Below are 20,418 nucleotides of genomic sequence, written 5' to 3' on the forward strand. Positions count from 1 at the left end.
TTGAGCCTTTAAAAACGGCTGTTAGATTTTATCTCAGTTGTAACACATGGCCAGTGCACGTTCCCCTCTCCCTTCCCCCAAAAGGATCTTGAACACAGGTATTGTCGCATCTGTTTTAATTTGATCTCATACCCCTTTCCAGCAGGAAAGCCCTCACAGAAAATCCAAATCCTCATCTTTGAGTTTGTCCTTGAGCCAGGGCAGCACTTGGAAGAGGTTGACGTGAAAGTCTCGGGCATGCGTCGGCACCTGCTGCCACCGCTTCTGGTCTTTACAAACATCCACAACGCCCCAGCTGATCACGCCAACCTGGACAGGGCAAGGGGATGCCACAGATCGTTTGGTAGAATTCCTTCCTGATCCCAGGAAGCTCAGCAATTCCCAGTTGCATCTGAGTTGACCTAGAAGAATTAGACTGGGGACCCAGCTCAGTCCTGGTCTCTCCAGCACACAGGCCGGACACAGGGCCTTAGCCGGCCATTCCAAGGTACAGTTGTAGGAAGCAGGCTCTGCCCTCCTCTTTCTAGCCACACCCCTGGAGCTTTCCTGCTTTAGGGCCCATGCTGACCACTTGGCACCTCCCCACAGATAGGAGAGGGGAAACTCACTTGAATGAAGCGATTCCTCTTGTGAATAATCAGGGGACCGCCAGAATCACCTACAGGGAAAGAAAAGCTGTAGGGAAAGTGGTTCTTGGGCTTCAGGAACATGCAGCACAACCGAAGAGCCTTCTCTTACCTTTGCAAGTATTGGGGTCAGCGTAGGGATCCACCCCTCCAGTGCAAAGGAACCTGGGGGTGACCACCTCAGAGATGTCTTTGACTTTTTCGTAGCCTGGGGCAAATCGAGCATCTCTCTCACAGCTGGCTTTCTATAGGTGAGGAGAAAGCGGTGATGGATAGAGCATGCTCAGGAAGAAAGGGAGCCTAGAGGACCTGCTTAGAATCCCATCCTCACCTTGTCCCCATTCTTGATGTAGACCTCCTTCCGAACCAGCATCTTCTTGCTATCTTTGAGTAACTCTGACACAAACATAGCTTTGATATCCTTTGCGGGGAGCAGCTCTTGCACTGGACAGATAGACAGACTGGGTCATTTTCGCTCTCTCCCTCCTCCCTGTCCTCTCCCCATTGCCTTTGTCACTCAGCAAATGTTCTTCAGCCTTTTACTCTGAGCTAAGGACCAGGCTGGCCATCATCTGCTCCTGTAGCTCCCCGCCGTGCCCCACTTGTCACTTGGTACCGCTCCCTTGTGCTACTCTCCCTGAATGTCTTACTCTGTTGCCGGCAAGTGGTTGACAGTGGAAGCCTCAGAGCTTGATTTGTTCTCTGGGTGCAAGGGATACAGATGGGCCTGTTAAAGAGAGATGGGGAAACTCAGGGACAGCACATTGGACCTGGCCTAGGCCTGCAGCACCCCCGTGCCTGAACTTTTCTACTCAGGGTTCCAGAGTACTCACCTGACAGTCTGGTCATATGTCAGCTTCTGCCGGAGCCTGATAAGGGCCACATCATAGTCATAAAATTCATTAATGCCTTTTTCTTTTTTCCCGTTGATGTTATAGTCGGGATGAAATAGGACTTCCTCTATGTCCAAATCCTGCCTCCTCCCTCCTAAGGTAGGAGAATGAGTATGTCAGGGCATCCCATGTCCACCTAACTCAACTCTGCCCCACCCCCAAGTTGTCCAGTGTGCCAGGAGGAAGCTGCTGTGAGGACAGGGGGAGTGGGCTCGCTGCATCCTTACCCACGCTGACCTTGATCGAGTGTGCCTCATCATCCACTGTGAAACAGTGTGCCGCCGTCAGCACGAAGTACTCAGACACCACGGCCCCCATGCAGCTCTCATGTCCTTTCAAAGGGCGCTGGGGACAGAATGGCAGAAGGGAAAGCTCAACTTCCACAAACCCCGCAATCTAACAGGAACATCTGGCCCTTCCCCTATCCCCATTCCACCCTGACTTCACCTCCCGTGAGTCTCCGCAACCAGGAAGCTATGCTTACGGTGACCGAGATCTTGGCCTGCCATGGTTGCTTGTGGTAATCAGTGCCTGCCTTGTGCTCCCAAACCATCCCACAGAGCCCTAGCGTCCGGGTCTCATCTAGAAAGAAAGGAACGTGTGCTGAAAGTTGTGAAGCTTCATTTCCAGATGGCAGCAGACTTTGCGGGGAGGGGCATCTGCATGTTTATGAGGCACAGAGGCCCATAAGGAAAGGGAAGATGAGGGCATTTGTTCCCTTACATTGTGAGCAAGGAACCATGGTGGTAGAGAGCAAAGGACTTGGAACTAAGAGATGGGAGACCTGGCAGCTTTTAGGTCCAACTCCAGCTAGTTTGCTGTCCCTAGGCTGTTCTCGGCCTCTTTCCCCACATGTAAAACGACGGATTTGAGGAAGCTCTCTGATGTCAGTCAGAGCTCTGTGATTCTAAGATTAGGAAGTGCATAGTGCCAGGAGACGAGAATGTGACAGAGAAGGAGCAGTGAGGGCCTTCCAGACTGCCAGGGCTTCAGGAGGACGGGCAGTATGAGTGACCTTGGGGGACCTGGGGAGTTTCCTGACCTCTACACCCTCCTGATATTTTCCTACCAAGCATTTGGATGAAAACATCTTCCAGGTTTTCCATGTCCTTGACTTTGAATACGTGTTGTTCTTTATCCTTCTTGGAAGCCAAAGCATTGATGTTCTCTTGGTTCACCAGAGGCCCAACCCCAAACACATAGACATCTGAGGGAGAAAAAGGGAGCGTGAGTGTCCAGGACCTGGGGACAGGAGCTGAGAAAGCAAGGTACTGGATCCTGGGCAGTAAAACTCACCCAGGTAATCCTCCCGTGGGTTTTTGCGATCCCTCCCAATGTCCAGGAAGTCCCGGATCTCATGAATGACAGAGACTGGGTCCCCACCCATGTTGTGCAAACCTGTAGAAAAGATGGCCCATGAAGGTGGGAGGCAAGTAAAGAAGAGGGTCAAGGAAAGAAAACTGGAAGTAGTGACACATGGCTGGGTAGGCAGGTTGAGGGGATGGAAGTGACAGATCACAAAGAGGCCTTAGAAGGGGTTCCTCTTTGTAAAGGGTCACAGGAGAGATCAACGTGGTTGGGGCCCCAAGCAGCACTCGGCCCCAACCACGAGTCTAGAGTTACGTGTAGACCAAATGGCCACACGCTGGTACAAAAGGGTCAGGAGTCCAGGGCAGGAGAGGGGTCCCTTCTGACCATCAGTCATGAGGATGATGACGTGGCGGGTACGGTTCCAGCTTTCAAGGGCCCTGTTCGCTGGCCAGCTTATCATGTTGTATACTTCCTGGAGGGCCTTCTTGGTGTTAGTCCCTCCCTTAAGCTTGTGATCTGTGGAAAGGGAAGAGATCACCTTGCCCGGTCTTCTACGTCATCTGTGAACCCTAGAGGCCTATCAACAATTGAAATCCCACATCTTTCAGCTTTTTGAATTGTCACCCCACTGACTTCCCTTTGGCCACAAAGTGACTTCCGCCCCCAACAGGTCCCCAATGACCCATATTCCCCAATGATGAGCCTGCCTGCTCTCCGACCATAGTACAAAGTAGTTTGCCTTGCCTTTCCATGTGGTCTTACCACCCCTTCCCCACAACAACCCTGAATCTTTTGACCTGACTCCAGAGTAAACCACTCCCAACCACTCCCTTCCCTGACCTCTGACCTTCATAGCTGATTTTGTTGAGTGTCCTTGTGACCCAGTCTGCATCGCTGCTGTTTTCATCTCTCACTTTGACCCAAACTTTGGGGACTGTGGCATATGTCACTAGACCATATTTTGGCTTTACCCCATAACTTGCCACCTGTGGGTTAGGAGAGCAAGGGGTCATGGCATTGAAAGAATACTGTGGTTGGGAGAGGTTGGCAGCTTCTCTGGGACAGAGAAAATTATAATCAGAAACTCAGGGCTGATTGGTCATCCTGAGGTTCACCTTGGTGATTGGGTTAAAGGTCAACAAACTGCTTCAAGTAAAAGGGAAGAAGGACAGAATAGGACCAGAGGTTTCTGGGACCCTGTGGCTCAGAGGCCTGGGAACATCAGGAAACTAGTCCTGGTAGGGCAGTGAGTTCACATTCAGGGCAGAGGGGGCTTCACCTTCTCAATGAAGTCTCTGAGACAGTTCTTGGCCCTTGTGAAGTTGCCGATCCCAATGCTGTCTGATCCATCCAGCACCAGATAGATGTTCATGGAGCCCGAGGGGTCCAGGACAATCTTCCTCTTCTTTTGTTCCCCTGGGTGCCACCAGAGAAACTCAGGCTCCAGCATGCATGATTCTCCTGTCTCTTCATCCTCCCCCAGTTCCCTGCCTCCCTCCCTTCTCTGCCTCCAAACCTGGGCTGTGCCCATCCTCAGCATCAACTCCTTCTATGGTCTCTGTCAGGGAAGACAGGAAGGCTTCCGCTACCTCTTCAGGAGTGTCATACATAAAGGAGTCTGGGAGAGGTCAGAAATCAGGTCAAATGTTAGGAGGGGTGGAAAGGGGAGGGTCAGAGACGCATTGGCCAGAGTGAGCAGATGGTGGGTTTCTGGAGCCAGAAGGGCTCAGTAGTGAGGAATTTCTATGGGCAGGTTTAGAAGTGAGGAAGGAGCTGGGCTGTGTTACGGGGAGGAGGCAGTGCTCTGGTATATGGACATGAGGATGAAAGGGCAGGATCTGAACCTGAGGGCATGGGTCAAGAATCACCTTGGCAAGAAGGCTCTGTTCCACTCCAAGAGCCCCCTTCCTGGCATGTTCGCCTCTGGGAGCCACGCAGGGTGAGTCCCCTGCTGCAGTAGTAGGTGACACTGTCTTCAAGGCGGTACTGGCTGCCCACCTTCCTTGTGCCAATGGGGATGCCCGGGTTGGGGCAGTACCCCGCTGCAGACACGTGAGACATAGAGGTGAGGACCAAAACCTGAGGCCTGGATGGCACAATAGAGTACAAGAGTTGTGGGGCCAGTTCTTCAGGGTGGAACATGGTCAGGGAGGGGACACCATCACCAGGGGAGGGGATGCTTCTCACCTCCATTGTCACAGATGGCCGTTTGTCCATCCCACCGACCATTTGCTTGGCAGGTGCGGTTGGCGGAGCCCCGGAGAGTGTAGCCATCATAGCAGTGGAAAGAGATCTCATCACTCAAATTGTAGTAGGCGGCCCGGGGCCAGTATTCCCCATTCTCAAACTCCTGTGGTCTTGGGCATCGAATTGCTTTGGGGGAGGGGGACAAGGAGAAATTACTGAAAAGGAAGGGCTTCTCTTAAGAGTATCCCTCCTGGACTCAGGGACCCTGTCACAGAGAAAGAATGCCTGTTTGGTCCCACAGAACCAGCGGCTACCCTCAACCCATGATGAGTCCTGCTTCTCCTTGCTACCCATTTCTGAGTGTTCTTTTCACTGCCGGGGCTGCATGGCACAGGGCAAATGCTCAGTGAAGATTCACACCATTCCTCCTCCCTCCTTCCCTGCTTCAGCCCTAAACAGCTCCTGCACTTGCTCAGCTCCCCCTGAGTTCCCCCTGCTTGACCTCAACACAATTCTAATTGCATCCTAGCCTGGCGCTTGGCCACCACCTGCTTCACCCCTTCATTGCCCCATACCCACCCTCACTGCCCTCCAACCTCTGCATTCTGCCTTCTTGACAATCTTTTGGTCTTGGGTCTGCAGGGCACTCCAGGACCCCGTGGATCTGCAGGTGCGTGCCTGCACAGGGTATGGGTAGAAGCCAGAAGGACACACGTACTCCAATGCCTGGCCCTCCTTGAGAAGATTGAAGGAGCCACCTTTGATCTCTACTCCCTCCAGAGAGCAGGAGCCTTGGGGCCTGACCCCAGGCAATGGTGTTGTGCTCCCACCTAAAGAGAAAGGCTAATGAGCCCAGCCTCACAAGGCAAGGAGGGGTGTTGGGGGTAGCAGGAAGGGGGGTGGTGACCCTCTCTTACCTCCAGACAAGAGGCCCAGCACCAAGGGTATCAGGCAGAGTTGGGGGCTAAGATTGCTCCCCATGGCGATGGAAGGCAGGAGAGAAACTGGGGTTGGGGGCAAGATGGCCTATCCCAGCTTGTTCTGCCTGTCTGCTTGGCTTACTCTCCCCACTGAAACTTCAGACCTGGGCCTGATCGCAGTCTCTTCCCCTGCCCCTGCCCACCTCCAGCCTTTTATGCAATCTGCGTCCTGGCGCTTGTGGCCACCCCGCCCATCTGACCCACACCACTTTCCGGAATATCCAAGAGGGAGGGCCCCACTGAGCTGCCAGTCAAGGAAATAGAAACTGCATAAGCCCTGCCCTTTGCAGCCCATGATCCAGGACTGAACCCTTCAGTGCCGCCTCTCAGCCCCAGGTCCTCCCCAGAGAGCCCAGACCGCCCCCTTAGGCATGAGAAATAAAGACTGCCTCACTCCCTGTTGACTCTTGTAGGGCAGAGTCCAGTCACTGTTTGTCCAGCGGGGTCTGTGACCTGCCTCCTGGTGGTTCCTGGAATCATTCTGGCCTTCCTCACCCCCCTGGCCAGCCCCCAGGTAGAGGCACAGACGGATGAGGAAATCCTTGATTTTTATTAATTTCATAACTGGGAAATTCCATGTGAGAGTGAAAGGAGAGTGAGTCCAGTAAGTAAGTCCAGTAAGTGCTCCCAGGGATTCCCCAGCTTGGAAGTGCTGCACAGGATGGGGTTGGAGCTGGGAGCACAGGTGAGTCACGGGGTCTGAGGGTGGAAGTTCAAGAGTAGGAGACAAGATAGATGGCAGGTGGTAGGACAACGGAGGGATCAGTGGCCACAATTAGAGGGGCAAAAAGTTCAGGATCCCCTCCAAGTGCTGCCTCAGCCAGGGCTGCTGGCGAAAGAGACTGATGTGAAAATCTCGTGGTATCTTGCCTTTGGGGGCCCTTTGGCGGGAGTTTTTATTGTTCTTGCCACAGGGGTTGTAGAGACCCCAACTCACTAGGCCAACCTGGAAGAGAGAGAGAATGGGGTGGGAAGCTATCACAGCCCCGGCTCCAAGCCTCAACCTCCCCAGTTCCTTCAAAGGCCTCCCTCATCTTCCTGCAAGGCCAAGACCCTTCTCTTCTCACCTGAAAAAACCTGTGTCTCCGCTCCAGGAAAACTGCTCCCCCAGATTCTCCTGCCAGAAAAGGAGGGACACGAAACTGTCATCCAGATTCTCCTCCTGCTCCCATGTCATCAGCACCATGCATGCCGGCCACGGGGACAGCGGTGGTCTTTCTATCAGGAATTCAGGAGTGGGAATGGGAGGGACTCACCCTTGCAGGGATTGTCATCATTCTCAGTCCCGCTGCATAAGAACTGGTCTGTCACCACCTCTCTGACGTCCTTCAAGTCAGGGAATGTGATTTTATCTTGGGAGATGGCCTCAATACAGCTTGTCCACTGCAACAGGGGCAGAACAGGACAGAGGGATGAAATGAGCTGTCCCAGGGGCCAGCAGGCAGTTGCTAGGCCGGGAAGAGGGGTGACACAGAGTCAGATGGAGAAAGCAGCCAGAGCTGGAGGAGGGAGGGACAAAGAGAGACCTTTGGGGAGTAGCCACAGGGATCCCATCTCCCCACGGCATCCCAGACCTGAGATCCTCACCTCTGTCCCTGTCTTGAGGTTAATGTTCATTTTGTTCCCATTCAAGGCCACAAAATGAGCAGGAATGCTCAGTTTGTTCAGAAGTTCACTTTCTGCATTCAACGAGAAAGGGATGTGGTGCTGGTCCCCTTACCCAACATCCAGACTCCAGATGTCCAGGTCATCTCTCCTAAGCCCTGGTCCCAGTTCCTCATGCACCCTAAGCCCCAGCACTCACCATGGTCTCGGCAGGTGCTGCCTGGGGGTCTCCGCAGAGCCAGATTGGCCTCCACCGTGCAGGGGAGGCAAATGGGCCTGGGGAGAAGGACAAGGGTCACATGGGCCCATCCTCGATGTCCTCTCCTGTGGGACTCCCAGAGCACTCTCCCCCAGAGGACACCCTCTCATCCCAGACTCTAGCACCTGGCATGGGTAGACATCTTCACTTTCTCTGCCAGCTTCAACAGGGCAATGTCATCACCGTAGAACTCTCGGATCCCCTGATCCTTCTTGGCAAAGACGTCAAACCCCGAGGAGATCACCACCTTATCAATACTGAACTCTTTGCCCCACTGGGACTTAGGATCCCCTGGGAACAATATGGCGGATTAGGCTGGGCCAGGGCTCCTGAAGGGGCCAGGGGCTAGGGACCAATGGTGAGAGCTCTGACCACAGGGTCGGGAACCTGGTGTGGGCCCTGCCTTACCCACACTGACCCTCCACAGAGAGCTGTTCTCAGCATTGCGGAAGCAGTGAGCGGCCGTCAGGACCCACTGGTCTGAGATGAGAGCCCCCCGGCAGGTCTCCTGGCCCCTAGGCTGCAGGAAAACAGGTGATATTTAGGGACTGCTATGTCTCTGGACCCTGGCCTCTTCCATCTCTGGGTCCAAGCCCCCTCCCTCCTTCCTGGTACCTTAATAGTGACGTGCCATGGTGTCCTTTCCTGGACAGAGGCATTGGCTGACATGTTGCCCACCCCACAGATGGTGTCTGTGAGCTGGGAGACATCTGTAGGTGTGGGAACAGAGGGGGAAGGAGGTCTGTGAGGAGCGCTGTGAGCAGGTTCCCAGCCTGGGCCCCTGGCTGGCTCCATACCATCCATGTCACTCTGAAGAGGACAAAGCTCACTCACCCAGCATGTGCTCAAAGACCTGGTACAGAGCCTCTGTGTCCTGCAGAATGAAGGCGTGTCTCTCACCATCCTTCTTGGACCCCAGCTCATTCAGTTCTCTCCAGTCCACATCCAGCTTGCCCACCCCAATGGCATAAATGTCTAATGGGGAGAAGGAAATCACCAGAATCTTATGGCTAAGGGGCTACCCTGTGAGACAGGAAACTATTATTTGGAACTCACTGGGTCCTACAAAGCCCTAATTGAGTGGGACTCCCCTCCCCTACCTCCTATCTGACCTCATTTCCTGCCACTCCTCACCCTTCTCTCCATTCCATAGAGCCTCCTTGAAGTCCCTCAGATTTGCAGGCATGCTCCCACCCCAGGCCTTTTGCACATGCCGTGCATTTGCCTGGCCCACTGCTTCCCAGACTGCCCACATGGCTCACTTTCTTATCTTTTTAAGTCACGACTCAAATGTCACCATCTCAGTGAGGCCTTCCCTGGACTCCTTGTCTAAAACCACAGTGCCTTAGCCAATTCCATTTCCTCTCTGCTACATTTTACACCCTCCATTTGGCACAGGGCACTTTCCACCACCCCCTACACGGTCCTTATTTACCTTGTTTAATGCCCAGAGTGGGTAGAACTGTGTCCCTCAAAAGGATATGTTCAAGCCCTAACCCCCAGTACCTGTGAAGCTAACCTTATTTGGAAACAGGGTCTTGGCTCATACCTTGATCTTGGACTTCTAGCCTCCTGAATGGGATAGCTTAAGTTTCTGTTGTGTTAGGCCACCCAAGTTTGTATAATCTGTTGCACCATCCCTAAGAAACTAATACATTGCTTCTCCGGAAAGACAAACCCAGCGACAGATTTTTGTCTGTTTTGTTCACAACGGTATCCTTAGAATGTGCCCAGGAGGGACCTTCTAAGTACATTTATATGGCTGAATAAAGAGCTCATGAGTGTACATAGAGGCAAAACTTCAGATCTGGTTCCTCTGTAAGGTGTAGGCTCTGAGAAAGGGGCCTGGAGCCCCCTCTTGCCACTGGAGACCCAGGGCCCACACAACCATCCATACCCCACCTCCAAGCAAGCACGGGTGCCAGTCAGATCTGCCCAGGAGTGACCGCAGAGTCCAGTATTCTCCCAGGCTTTGCACCCCTCATGGCCCTTTTTTGGCTCCCCGGGGACCCTGACTGGTGTGTAAAGAGCAAGATGCTCAGACAGACTGAAAGACAAGGCTTTCCTCAGTAGCAATGTCGCCCTGGGCTGGCCAGAAGCAGTCACTGTGGGATCTGGACAGTTAGGTCCCAAGTGTTTTCTGCGACTATGTCCCTTCAGTTCCTGCTTCTTTTTAGTAAGGTGTTTTTAAGCATTTAACCCGAGCCGTGATGCTAAGGAGTTAAAGAGGAGCATTTGGCCTTCACCTTCCCTAGGCCAGAGTTTTAAAGAAGAATCCGTTTGCCCCCGAGGGGCAGGTGGGGTTGGGGGCATGAAGAGAGGCCCCAAGGGGAAAGTGAAACTTGGAGGCTGAAAAGCAACTGTCCTCGCTTGTCCGGAACACTTCCGCCTAAAATTCTCTTCTGGTCAAAGGTCAGTGCAATCTGTGTTTAGTCTGAACATGAGAAATTGTTCCTTTCAAGGCTGCAACTGCCAAAATCTCAGTTGGTTATCTGTACCGTTAAAGGAGGAAACACCAGGGACAGTCCCTACGAGTTATCCAGGCCCTTCCTCCCTGGAGAAGTTCATGGGTGCGATGATGGAGCAGCCGCTCACATGTGCTGTTCCATATGTTGTTCCTCTGTTCCAGGAAACATCTGGGCATTTGAGGTGGGTTCTAGCACCATCCCCTCCAGCAAAGGCAGAAGCCGCCCCGGGGCCACAGCCAACCGAAGAAATCAAGGCTGCAACCACAGGGTGGTTTGATTCCAGACTCTTCAGCATGACTCTCAGCGGCCTTCACACAAAACGACACAGTTTGTGTCCTCGCTGGAAATGAAAGCAAGCCCCTGCCCCCCTCCCCCGAGCCCCCTGCAGGGGCAGCACAGCTGGGAGTGCCACCAAGCCTCACCCAGATAGTCGCTCCTCTGCTGGTTGATGTTCAGGATCTCTTTGATATTGTCCACCGCCAGCTTGGGAGAGCCACCCATGTTAGACTTTCCTAGAACGGAGGAAAAAGAATTGTCCATCAACTCTGGATAGGACTGCCCTCAGCCCCAGAGGAGGGGGCAGGCATTCAGCTTTGGGAACCTTAACATTTAACCCTTCCCACATGAGTTTCAAGATGTTATTTACTGGGCAACCCTCTTGGGTCCCCTCCCTCTTTGGGAGCTTTGTACCCTATCAATTTAAAAAACTTTACTATTGCTCAACAGACCTTGCTTTGCTGCCCCCAAAAAAAAGGTGGAGGGGAAGATATGTTATTTACTGAAATTCTCTACATGCCAAGCGCCATGCCAGGAGCGTAATAAACTTCATCTTATTTTAACTCTCATGAATCCTCAGGTAGTGTGGGTATCTGCATTTTATAGGCAAGAAAACCAAGTCCTGAAGGCGCTATGCGGTTTGGACACAATGGAGAGATAAATAGCCCAGCTCCATCCCTCGGTCCATCCATCCATCCTTGCACCTTGACACGCCTGCTTCAAAGCCACCCCGCCCCATCTAGCTGACTCTAGGCAACCTCCCAGCTAGTAACAATTGCTGATATCTGTAATCACAAAGTACTTTTACACAAACTGCTTCAACTGCTCTGCATAAAAATTGTGGAAGGAAAGGCGGACAGCTACAATTATCACCACCATTGCTGTCCTCCCATCGACATCATCAACACTCCCTCTACTTTACAGATGAGAAACGGAGGCTCAGAGTGGCAGAGGGAGAACCAGCATGCAGGCCCTCCGACTCCACACGGGTGCTCCTTCCACTGTGCCAGACTCACTCACGGAGGCGACGGCACCCACCGTCTGTCAGAAGAATGATGGCATGTCGGATTTCCTGCCAGGCTGCCGTCTTCATTCCAAGGCGTTGCATCTGGTTATTCATCATGATATGGACACTATTTAAAGCTGCATAGGTGTTTGTCCCGGTCCCATTTTCATGGTCTGGAGTATGTGAAGAGGAAGGACTCTCTCAGAAATGTCCCACCTACCACCTGACGGAAGGAGCCACTCTATTCTCCCAACCATTGGAAATGCTTTTATCAACTGGCTTGATACATTCAGACCTTCGCTATCTAGACAGAGATTTGGCATCGCTGTCTTTTCCCTTAGAAATGCTCATTGCAGGGGCGCCTGCATGGCTTAGTTAAGTGTCTGACTCTTGATTTTGGCTCAGGTCATGATCTCCGGGTCCTGGGAGGGAGCCCCTTTTAGGGCTCCACGCTCAGCCAGGAGTCTGCTTGGGATTCTTTTTCCCTCTCCTTTTGCCCCTTCTCCCCCTTCCTCTGTCTCTCTCTCTCTCTCTCAAATTAATAAATAAATCTTTTTAAAAAAGAAGAAATGCTCATTGCATGTCCCCACTGATGGCCACTCTAAAGCCTCAAGATTCAAAGATGGGGTTCCCAAAGAACTTGGGTTGTTGCATCCACCTGCTATCTCCCACCCAGGCAGCTTGACAATGGCATGGGGAGACTACCGTGTTGAGCCAAGAAAGCCAGCCCACATACCTCTGGCATCAGGAAGGAGTCATAGACCTGCACGATGCATTTGGACGTGGAACATGATAGAGTAAGCCATGAGCTGGTAGGAGCTGGGACTCCCCCGCCAGGAACCTGAGCCCCAGAGCTCTGGGACTAGAATGCCACCAAAGGCCTCTCTCTCTCTCTCTAAAGTGTCCAGAATCTCTTTGCAGGTACAGAGAGCTCATCTTCCCCCTATCTCCTCCCCCAGCCCGCCTCGTCACCTTCATTTGACGACACCCATACCTTTATAGTTGACATTGTTCAGACTGTTGATCACTTCGGTCACATCCCGGGAATCGTCGTACAGAACAGACATGATGACTTTGGGATTGGACGCAAAGGTGATGATGGCGACGCTAACATTGATCTCAAAGCTGAAGATCTGTGAAGGGCAAGGGAGAGGCAGCATGAGAGGCCTTGAAACCGAAGGCAAGAGAGTAAGAGAGCAGGCCAAGGGCCCCAGAGGAGGCAGAGAGCCTGGGCCACTTGCTAAGACACTGCTGCTTGCGGGAGCCAGGAAGCTGACATCAGCTGACCATGTCCTCTCTGTGATAGGCCTCTCGCTCCTCACTGCACCCTCACATCAATTCTGTGAGGGGGTGAGATGGTCCCTCTCTTATAGATGAGGACATTGAGGCTTGTTGCCTTGCCCCAGACTACACCACCGGTACGAGGCAGAGGTCAAATTCGAACCTGTCCGCACGAATCTGAGGCACTTCCCTAACTGTTATGGTTTGCAGCCTCAAGGCTTAGTGGTTATGTAAGTCTTAAGGAGGACAAGGAGCACAAAAATGGCTGCCTTTAAAATGTAGCTGAGGGGCACCTGGGGGGGCTCAGTGGTTAAGCGTCTGCCTTCAGCTCAGGCCATGATCCCAGGGTCCTGAGATCGAGCCCTGCATCGGGCTCCCTGCTCAGTGGAGATCCTGCTTCTCCCTCTCCCACTCCTGCTTGTGATCTCTCTCTCTGTCAAATAAATAAAATCTTTAAAATAAATAAAATTTTAAAAAATAGCTAGGAAGAAAAACATGTGTCTATGTAAACTATTGTGAAAAGCATAATTACCAAGCAAAGTGCTGGCAAGGGATTTAAACTAGTGGCTTCCAAACTCTCCTGTTCATGCATCACGTCAGAAAAACATTCTGGGCATATAGCTCAATATCGGTGTATAAATTTATAAAAACCCACTCGGATTTATAAAGTGCATCACTATTCAAATATATTATACACCTTTTAAACACAAAAAAATTGGAATTTTTGAGGGAAAGTATTAATTATTAAGTTATTGATTTAATTTAAACTAAAATTATTCAACAAGGATACCAGTACTTATCCACCACACCCCGGTGGGTTATTTTGTGTATCCTTCTGTGGAGACCGTCCTTCTAGATGATGGGTGCCTAGGAAACAGGACCTCAGGAACAGAATAGGACCTTGCTCATTCTTTGGTGTCTCCCAGCACCGAGCACCCAGCACAGGGCCTAACACACAGAAGGTACTCCAGCAGTGTTTGTGGGTGAAAAATAGGATCCCGTAAATTGAATCCGTGATTCCTGCATGACATGCAATAATCTGGGAGGACTTTTTGGAGGAGGTAAGCTATGAGTGGGATTCGGAGGAAGGGAAGGAACCAGGGACAGGCAGGGGTGTAGGAAGGCGTCCTCTGCGCACAGAATCCTATTTCCGGACCCTGTCCACCATGAGAATGGCGCTCTTCTTGAAGATCTGAAAGTCGCCTTCTGACACACTCTGGGAGGCATCCAGGAGCAGGTAGAGGTTCAGGTGGCCAGAGCGCTGGATTTGGATTTTACGGCCCATGCTTTCTGGGAGAAATGTGCAAAGGGCAGATTCACATCTTGACCTCCCACCTGCTCTCTTACCATGGGGTAGGGCTTCCCTGCCTCCCCTCCAGTCGGCTCAGCCCCACCGAGCCTTCCCGAAGCTCTCAGCACCCTCTGGGAAGTCTGCTTCTCCCCATGCCAGGCCCTGCACCCTGCTGCCCCCACCTCAAGCACTTACTTGTTTTCTTCTGGGTGGGATTGGTGGCTCCAAGCAGGTGGGAGAACGAGGCACCCATGGCGGGGCCCACATCCTCGGGAAAGTCATAGGAGTAGGGCTCTGTGGGAACAGTCGCTGGGGTCAGCCAGGGTCAGGGGTAGGGTGCCCAGACTCTCTGGAGGGGCAAGGTGGCTGGCTACTCACGGCGGCATATGGGCTCTGTCCCGCTCCAGGCCCCATTGGCCTGGCACTCTCGCTCCGCAGACCCCGTCAGCACCAGATTCGAGGAGCAGCGGTAGCTGACTTTGTCTCCAAGACCAAAGCGGGACCCCGTCCGCACAGCGCCCACTGAGATGCCGGGGTTGGGGCAGTGACCAGCTGCGAGTCAACAAGGGAAGACAGCAGTGAGCAGGGATGCCCCTCCTCAGCCTTTCTGCCCTGCTCACCTACCCTCTCCCTCTTCCTTCTCTCCAGACCCGTGGAGCCTCTGCAGGTCATTTGGCCTCCCCCTAGGGAGATACCACACCCCTGTTTCCCAAGGGTGTGGGTGGAACATCTTTAGCAGGGCAAAGTGTTTAGAACTCATTGCCCTCGGTTGCCAGTTAAAGCGTCCCAGAGCCAACCCGCGGCCTCAGCCTGCATCCATCCCAGAGCCCCAGGGAAGATGCGGACTGAGGAACCCAGACTGAAAATATGGATAATTCCTTAATTTCCATATCGCTGGGGTGACAATTGGGAAACTGCCAGTCTCTACTAAAACTAAATGCATCCCGGGGGCCTGGGTGGCTCAGTCGGTTAAGCATCCAACTCTTGATTTCAGCTCAGGTCATGATCTCAGGGTGGGGAGATTGAGCCCTGCTCCAAGCTTGTGCTGGGCATGGAGCCTGCTTAAGATGCTCTCTCCCTGGGTTCCTGGGTGGCTCCATTGGTTAAGCGTCTGCCTGAAGGCAGAATAGGGATTGAGCCCCACATTGGGCTCCCTGCTCAGCAGGGAGCCTGCTTCTCCCTCTCCCTCTTCCTGCCGCTCCCCATGCTTATACTCTCTCACTCTCTTTGTCAAATAAATAAAATCTTAAAAAAAAAAAAAAAGATTCTCTCTTTCTTCCCCATCCTCCGCTCGCTCTCTAAAAAATAAATAAAATTGAAAAAAAAACCCACCTAAATGTATGACAACCTGTTCCACTTCTAGACAACATGCTCAAGGGAGGCAAATTCATATGTGCACTAATAATTTCATACATGGACACTCAAAGGGCTTTACTCATAATATCTCCAAACTGGAAAGAACCCAACTGCCCACTGAGAAGAGAACCCATAAATAAATTACAATCTATTTCTATAATAAAACTACACAGCAATAAAAAATAACATGGGCACCTGGGCAGTGCAGTTAGTAGTTGAGATCTGACTCTTGGTTTTGGCTCAGATGGTGATCTCAGGCTTGTGGGATCAAGCCCGGTGTCAGGCTCTGCTCTCAGCCCGGAGACCTGAGTCTACTTAGGACTCTCTCTGCCCCTCCCCATGGCTCTTTCTCTAAAATAAATCAATAAATCTTAAAAACAAATAAACTTTCTGCTACCCAGGACCACATGAGTAAATCTCACAGGCAGAATGTTGAGTAAAGGAAGCCAGCCGTGGGACAGTCATGAATATGAGTAGGAAACGACTGGCTGGGCTGCCGGGGGACAGGATGGTCCTACCATCTCATGGACTCCGTGTCTCCTGTATTATGGGTTCAGAACTATCACCCAGGAAGCTCCTATAACCCAGGGACTCCTAGGAGCCCCACTCCTATCACACAGAGCCCCTCCCCATTGACAGGGCAGTGATAACTATGACAATCTCCAGGGACTCTTCGAGATGCTTACTAATGTCAACTCAATCCCACAGCAACTCCACGCAGTGGCCAGTCTTACTATTTCTATTTGAGATGGGGAAATTGAGGCATAGAGGGGCGCCTGGGGGGCTCAGTCAGTTAAGCATCTGCCTTCAGCTCCGGTCATGATCCTGGGATCCTGGAATCGAGCCCCGAGTCAGGCTCCCTGCTCAGCAGAAAGCCTGCTTCTCCCTCTCCCTCTCCCTCTCCCTCTGCTCATGCTCACTCTCTCTCATTATCTCTCTTGCTTGCTCTCTCTCTCAAGTAAATAAATAAAATCTTTAAAAAGAGAGAGAGAGAAAATTTGAGGCATATAGAGATTAAATAACCTTCCCAAAGGCTGCCAAAGTCTGAGTAGCTTGGACCCACACTGGCTGCAGAGGTGAGGGACTGGAGCACAGCACTAGGTTGCTCTCTCACTCAGCACCTTGTCCCTACAATAGCCCATTGGGTCTGGAAACCTATCTTGCTTTGAGGCATTTGGAAAAGCTGGACAGAGTGCGTGGAGCCTTTATGTTGGATCTAAAGCTTAGCGCCAGCTGCCTCTGCTGGGCTCTCTGCAGCTGGGTGATGTGTGACCTGTAGACCTCAGTTTACCAAAATCCAGGAATATCATTTTGGCATCAGAGACACCAGGCCCCTGTCCCCACAGAGGCACCCTGGGCATGCATCTGACTCCGAGGTTCCTGGGAGACCCCAGCCCCTATTCAGCTGGGGGGCAGGGCACTCACCCCCGTTGTCACACACAGCTGTCTCCCCATCCCACATGCCATTGGGGCGACACTGCCGTACAGGTGAGCCCCGCAGGGTGAGGCCGTCCTCACACTGGAAGCTCAGGTTGCTGCCCACCGGGTGGGACGCCAGCCTCGGGGTGAACATGCCATTCTCAAAGGAGACCGGAGCTGGGCATCGAACGCCTGGAGGGAGAGAAGGGGAGGAGAATATGGGGATGGATGGAAGACACCTGGGCTGGGCTTGGAGGCGTGGGAATTGCCAACTGGTGGTCAAAATATTGGGCTGTTGCGTGTGAAATTGCTGCTTGTGGCAACTGGTTGAATATTGGCAATGTCACATGGTTCAGCCTAATAGACTGGTAACCACTTCTCTCAGCTCCCCGAGGGCCATGGCCACCCCAACCCCTCCCCTGTGGTCCTCACGGGCCCCGTGAGTGGACAATTAGAGGGGTAACATCGGGCACAACGGGAGATTCCAGCACCCCTTTGAACAGTCGGAATTCTGAAATCCATTGTTAAGTATTAAAAAATCACACCGAGGGGCACCTGGGTGGCTCAGTGGGTTGAGCCTCTGCCTTCAGCTCAGGTCATGATCTCGGGGTCCTGGGATCGAGCCCCGCATCAGGCTCTCTGCTCAGCAGGGAGCCTGCTTCCTCCTCTCTCTCTGCCTGCTGCTCTGCCTACTTGTGATCTGTCTCTCTCTGTCTCTCTTTTGTCTTAGAAAAAAAAAAGAAAGAAAGAAAGAAAGAAAGAAAGAAAGAAAGAAAGAAAGAAAGAAAGAAAGAAAATTGTTAGCTACTATGAAGGAATCCACTGTACTCCTAGTGAATCACTAATAACCTTCTCTCACTTATGGAGGAACAGTTTAAAAAAAAAAAATCACCCTGAGAATTCCAATCATCCCCATCAAAGCCTTCTTCCAGTGCCTTGGTATGGACAAGGAACAATGTCCTACTCTTTTGAGAAGCTCTATGGAAGAGCGGCTTTTGCGGTGGGGTAAGCCCCACCCGGAGCCGGTCCTAAGCAGAGGCTCTGGAGTAGGTGGCCCCACCCCGAGCCAGGCCCTCGGAGAGCCTCACGTTTGCAGGCTGCCTTCATTAGCTCCTTGGATCCCAGGGTCTGCCACCGCCCGTTGCTGTTGCACAGTCGGGAGGCTGGAACTGGGTAGTAGCCCATCGGACAGGAGTAGGTGAGGACACTCCCAGGGGCCCAGCCATGGCTGAGGGTGAACGTGCCACCGGAGATATTCACATTCTGAGGGCAGGAGGGAGCCTCTGCAGCCAAGCCTGTGAGCATGGGACACAACACAGAAATGCAGAAAAGATGAGAACAGAAAAGCAAGAGCAATTGTCGTTTCCAGGTGGGAACTCGATATGGCCAGCACCGGCCTCTTATGCGGACCTCAGCATCCCCCTCCCCAGCTCCTACCTGGGTACAGGGGCAACAGGCAAAGCAAAGCCATCAGTGGGTCCATGGTGTCCACCTTGGGGCAGAGAGTGGCAGAGAGCCGGCAGAGGGAAAAGGTCATCTGACTTCCCCGAAACCCTGAGCTGACTCAGCAGCTGATTCGTTTGCTGCCAGAGAAGGAAAACTAGGGAGTGGCAAGGGGACTGTGCTTTTTTTTTTTTTTTAATAGATTTAATTTATTTCAGAGAGAGAGAGAGAGAGAGAGCATGAGCAGGGAAAGGGGCACAGGGAAAGGAAGAAGCAGACCATTCACTGCCCCCCACCCCCCCCCGCCGCAACCCTGCAGCAGAGAGCCCAACTGGGGGCTCAATCCTAGGACCCTGGGATCATGACCGGAGCCAAAGGCAGACGCTTCACAGACTGATCCCCACCAGGCGCCAGGGGGGATGTGCTCTTGGCAGGAAAAAATAATCAGGGATTGGGGACTGAGCTGAGAGGACAAAGCCCTTGCCCATCTCCCTAATCTCAACATAGCCAGCTCAGTTGATCTGCACCATGGACTTGACAGACGACTCTCAGCCTCCGTCCCCCTCCCCCACACACATGCCCTTGCCTGAATAGTCTAAAGCACACAAACCCTCAAACCATCCACGATATTGCAAAATCGTTTATTTAAGTCTCAGGTTTCTCTTAGGTGTTGCCAAGTGGCCTCTTGAGAGAGGCCTGCAATAGTCTTTTCTTCTTGAACATAAACCTCCAAGAGACTGAGGCTAATTTTCTTAGAAATTCTTGCTATATGGGAAGAACCACAATCTTTTTATTCCTTGTAACCCTTCCCCAGCAAGAATCTAGAGATAAAAATGAAATCAACACTTAGTTTTTGGAGACTAGAAAATGTTTTAAATACTTTTACGGAAAGTCCAGTAGAAAAAATTCCCAACCCATAAAATAAATAAGTCTGGGATTGGTTACTCAAAGGAACAAAAGTATTTTGCAATTTTGGACGTGCTTTTATTTTTTTATTTTTTCCTTCTTTTTTTAAAATTTAAATTCAAGTGCTCGCTTCGGCAGCACATATACTAAAATTGGAACGATACAGAGAAGATTAGCATGGCTCCTGCGCAAGGATGACACGCAAATTCGTAAAATTTAAATTCAATTAATTAACATATAGTGTATTACTAATTTCAAACATAGAATTCAGTGCTCATTACATCACATGCCCTCCTTAAGGCCCATCACCCAGTTCCCCCACCTCTCTCCCCTCTGGCAACCCTGTTTGTTTCCTATGATTAAGAGACTCTTATGGTTTGTCTCCCTCTCTAGTTTCATCTGGTTATATTTTTCCCTCCCTTCCCCTATGCTCTTCTGTTTTGTTTCTTAAATTCCACATATGAGGGACACCTGGGTGGCTCAGTCATTAAGCGTCTGTCTTCGACTGAGGTCATGATCCCAGGACCCTGGGATTGAGCCTTGCGATGGGCTCCCTGCTCGGCAGGAAGCCTGCTTCTCTCTCTCCCACTGCCCCCGCTTGTGTCCCCTCTCTCCCTGTGTCTCAAATAAATAAATAAAATCTTTAAAAAATTTCCACATATGAGTGAAATCATATAATTGTCTCTCTCTACTGACTTATTTCACTTAGCATATACCCTCTAGTTCTATCCAAGCTGTTGCAAATGGCAAGATTTCATTTTTTATGGCTGAGTAATATTCCAGTGTGTGTGTGTGTGTGTGTGTGTGTGTGTGTGTATCACATCCTCTTTATCCATTCATCTGTTGATGGACATCTGGGCTCTTTCCATAGTTTGGCTATTGCAGACATTGCTGCTATGAATATTGGGGTTCAGGTGCCCCTTCAGATCACTACATTTGTATCTTTAGGGTAAATACCCAGTAGTGCAGTTGCTGGGTTGCAGGGTAGCTCTATTTTCAGCTTTTTGAGGAACCTCCATGCTGTTTTCCAGAATGGCTGCACCAGATTCCCACCAACAGTGTGAGAAGCTTCCCCTTTCTCCGCATCCTCACCAACATCTGTCATTTCCTG

The 20,418-nt window shown here is 51.7% G+C and overlaps 2 protein-coding genes across 3 annotated transcripts; both read right to left on the bottom strand.

Annotated features, from left to right (window-relative positions):
• Positions 1–99: 99 nt before the first annotated feature.
• On the bottom strand, positions 100–6,190 carry CFB (complement factor B). Of its 2 annotated transcripts, XM_080807196.1 has the most exons (18): positions 5,935–6,190; positions 5,614–5,847; positions 5,018–5,203; positions 4,699–4,872; positions 4,347–4,448; positions 4,110–4,246; positions 3,678–3,816; positions 3,215–3,346; positions 2,816–2,917; positions 2,589–2,726; positions 2,004–2,101; positions 1,747–1,864; positions 1,460–1,613; positions 1,277–1,353; positions 958–1,070; positions 739–871; positions 609–658; positions 100–309 (listed from the first exon to the last, which is right to left on the bottom strand). In XM_080807196.1, exons 1-18 carry the CDS (start codon positions 5,996–5,998, stop codon positions 154–156), a joined length of 2,307 nt encoding a protein of 768 aa, XP_080663322.1. In that variant the 5' UTR covers positions 5,999–6,190; the 3' UTR covers positions 100–153. The 2 variants fall into 2 exon arrangements, with proteins under 2 accessions (XP_080663322.1, XP_080663323.1); XM_080807197.1 differs by lacking the exon at positions 5,614–5,847 and having other exon boundaries at positions 5,935–6,132.
• A 336-nt stretch (positions 6,191–6,526) lies between these two features.
• C2 (complement C2) lies at positions 6,527–18,532 on the bottom strand. Its single transcript, XM_080805837.1, has 18 exons — positions 18,396–18,532; positions 18,047–18,253; positions 16,965–17,150; positions 14,562–14,735; positions 14,379–14,477; positions 14,049–14,182; positions 12,606–12,744; positions 11,644–11,784; positions 10,752–10,841; positions 8,696–8,836; positions 8,477–8,571; positions 8,270–8,381; positions 7,987–8,152; positions 7,802–7,878; positions 7,585–7,676; positions 7,254–7,380; positions 7,065–7,114; positions 6,527–6,943 (listed from the first exon to the last, which is right to left on the bottom strand). The coding sequence occupies exons 1-18, from the start codon at positions 18,493–18,495 to the stop codon at positions 6,773–6,775; spliced, it is 2,301 nt and encodes a 766-aa protein (XP_080661963.1). The 5' UTR covers positions 18,496–18,532; the 3' UTR covers positions 6,527–6,772.
• Between the last annotated feature and the right edge of the window lie 1,886 nt (positions 18,533–20,418).

Source organism: Martes martes (genome assembly GCF_963455335.1).
Source record: "Martes martes genome assembly, chromosome: 6".
Taxonomy (NCBI): Eukaryota; Metazoa; Chordata; class Mammalia; order Carnivora; family Mustelidae; genus Martes; species Martes martes.

Excerpts from the sequence above, each read along its gene's own strand:
- CFB (XM_080807196.1), bottom strand. The coding sequence starts at position 5,998 with ATGGGGAGCAATCTTAGCCCCCAACTCTGCCTGATACCCTTGGTGCTG. Across the intron at positions 5,848-5,934 it reads GCTGGGCCTCTTGTCTGGAG|GTGGGAGCACAACACCATTG; the intron begins GTAAGAGAGGGT and ends CTTTCTCTTTAG. Across the intron at positions 1,865-2,003 it reads AGGCCAAGATCTCGGTCACC|CGCCCTTTGAAAGGACATGA; the intron begins GTAAGCATAGCT and ends TTCTGTCCCCAG.
- C2 (XM_080805837.1), bottom strand. The coding sequence starts at position 18,495 with ATGACCTTTTCCCTCTGCCGGCTCTCTGCCACTCTCTGCCCCAAGGTG. Across the intron at positions 14,736-16,964 it reads AGCTGTGTGTGACAACGGGG|CTGGTCACTGCCCCAACCCC; the intron begins GTGAGTGCCCTG and ends GTTGACTCGCAG. Across the intron at positions 7,677-7,801 it reads CAGCACCTGCCGAGACCATG|AAAGTGAACTTCTGAACAAA; the intron begins GTGAGTGCTGGG and ends CGTTGAATGCAG.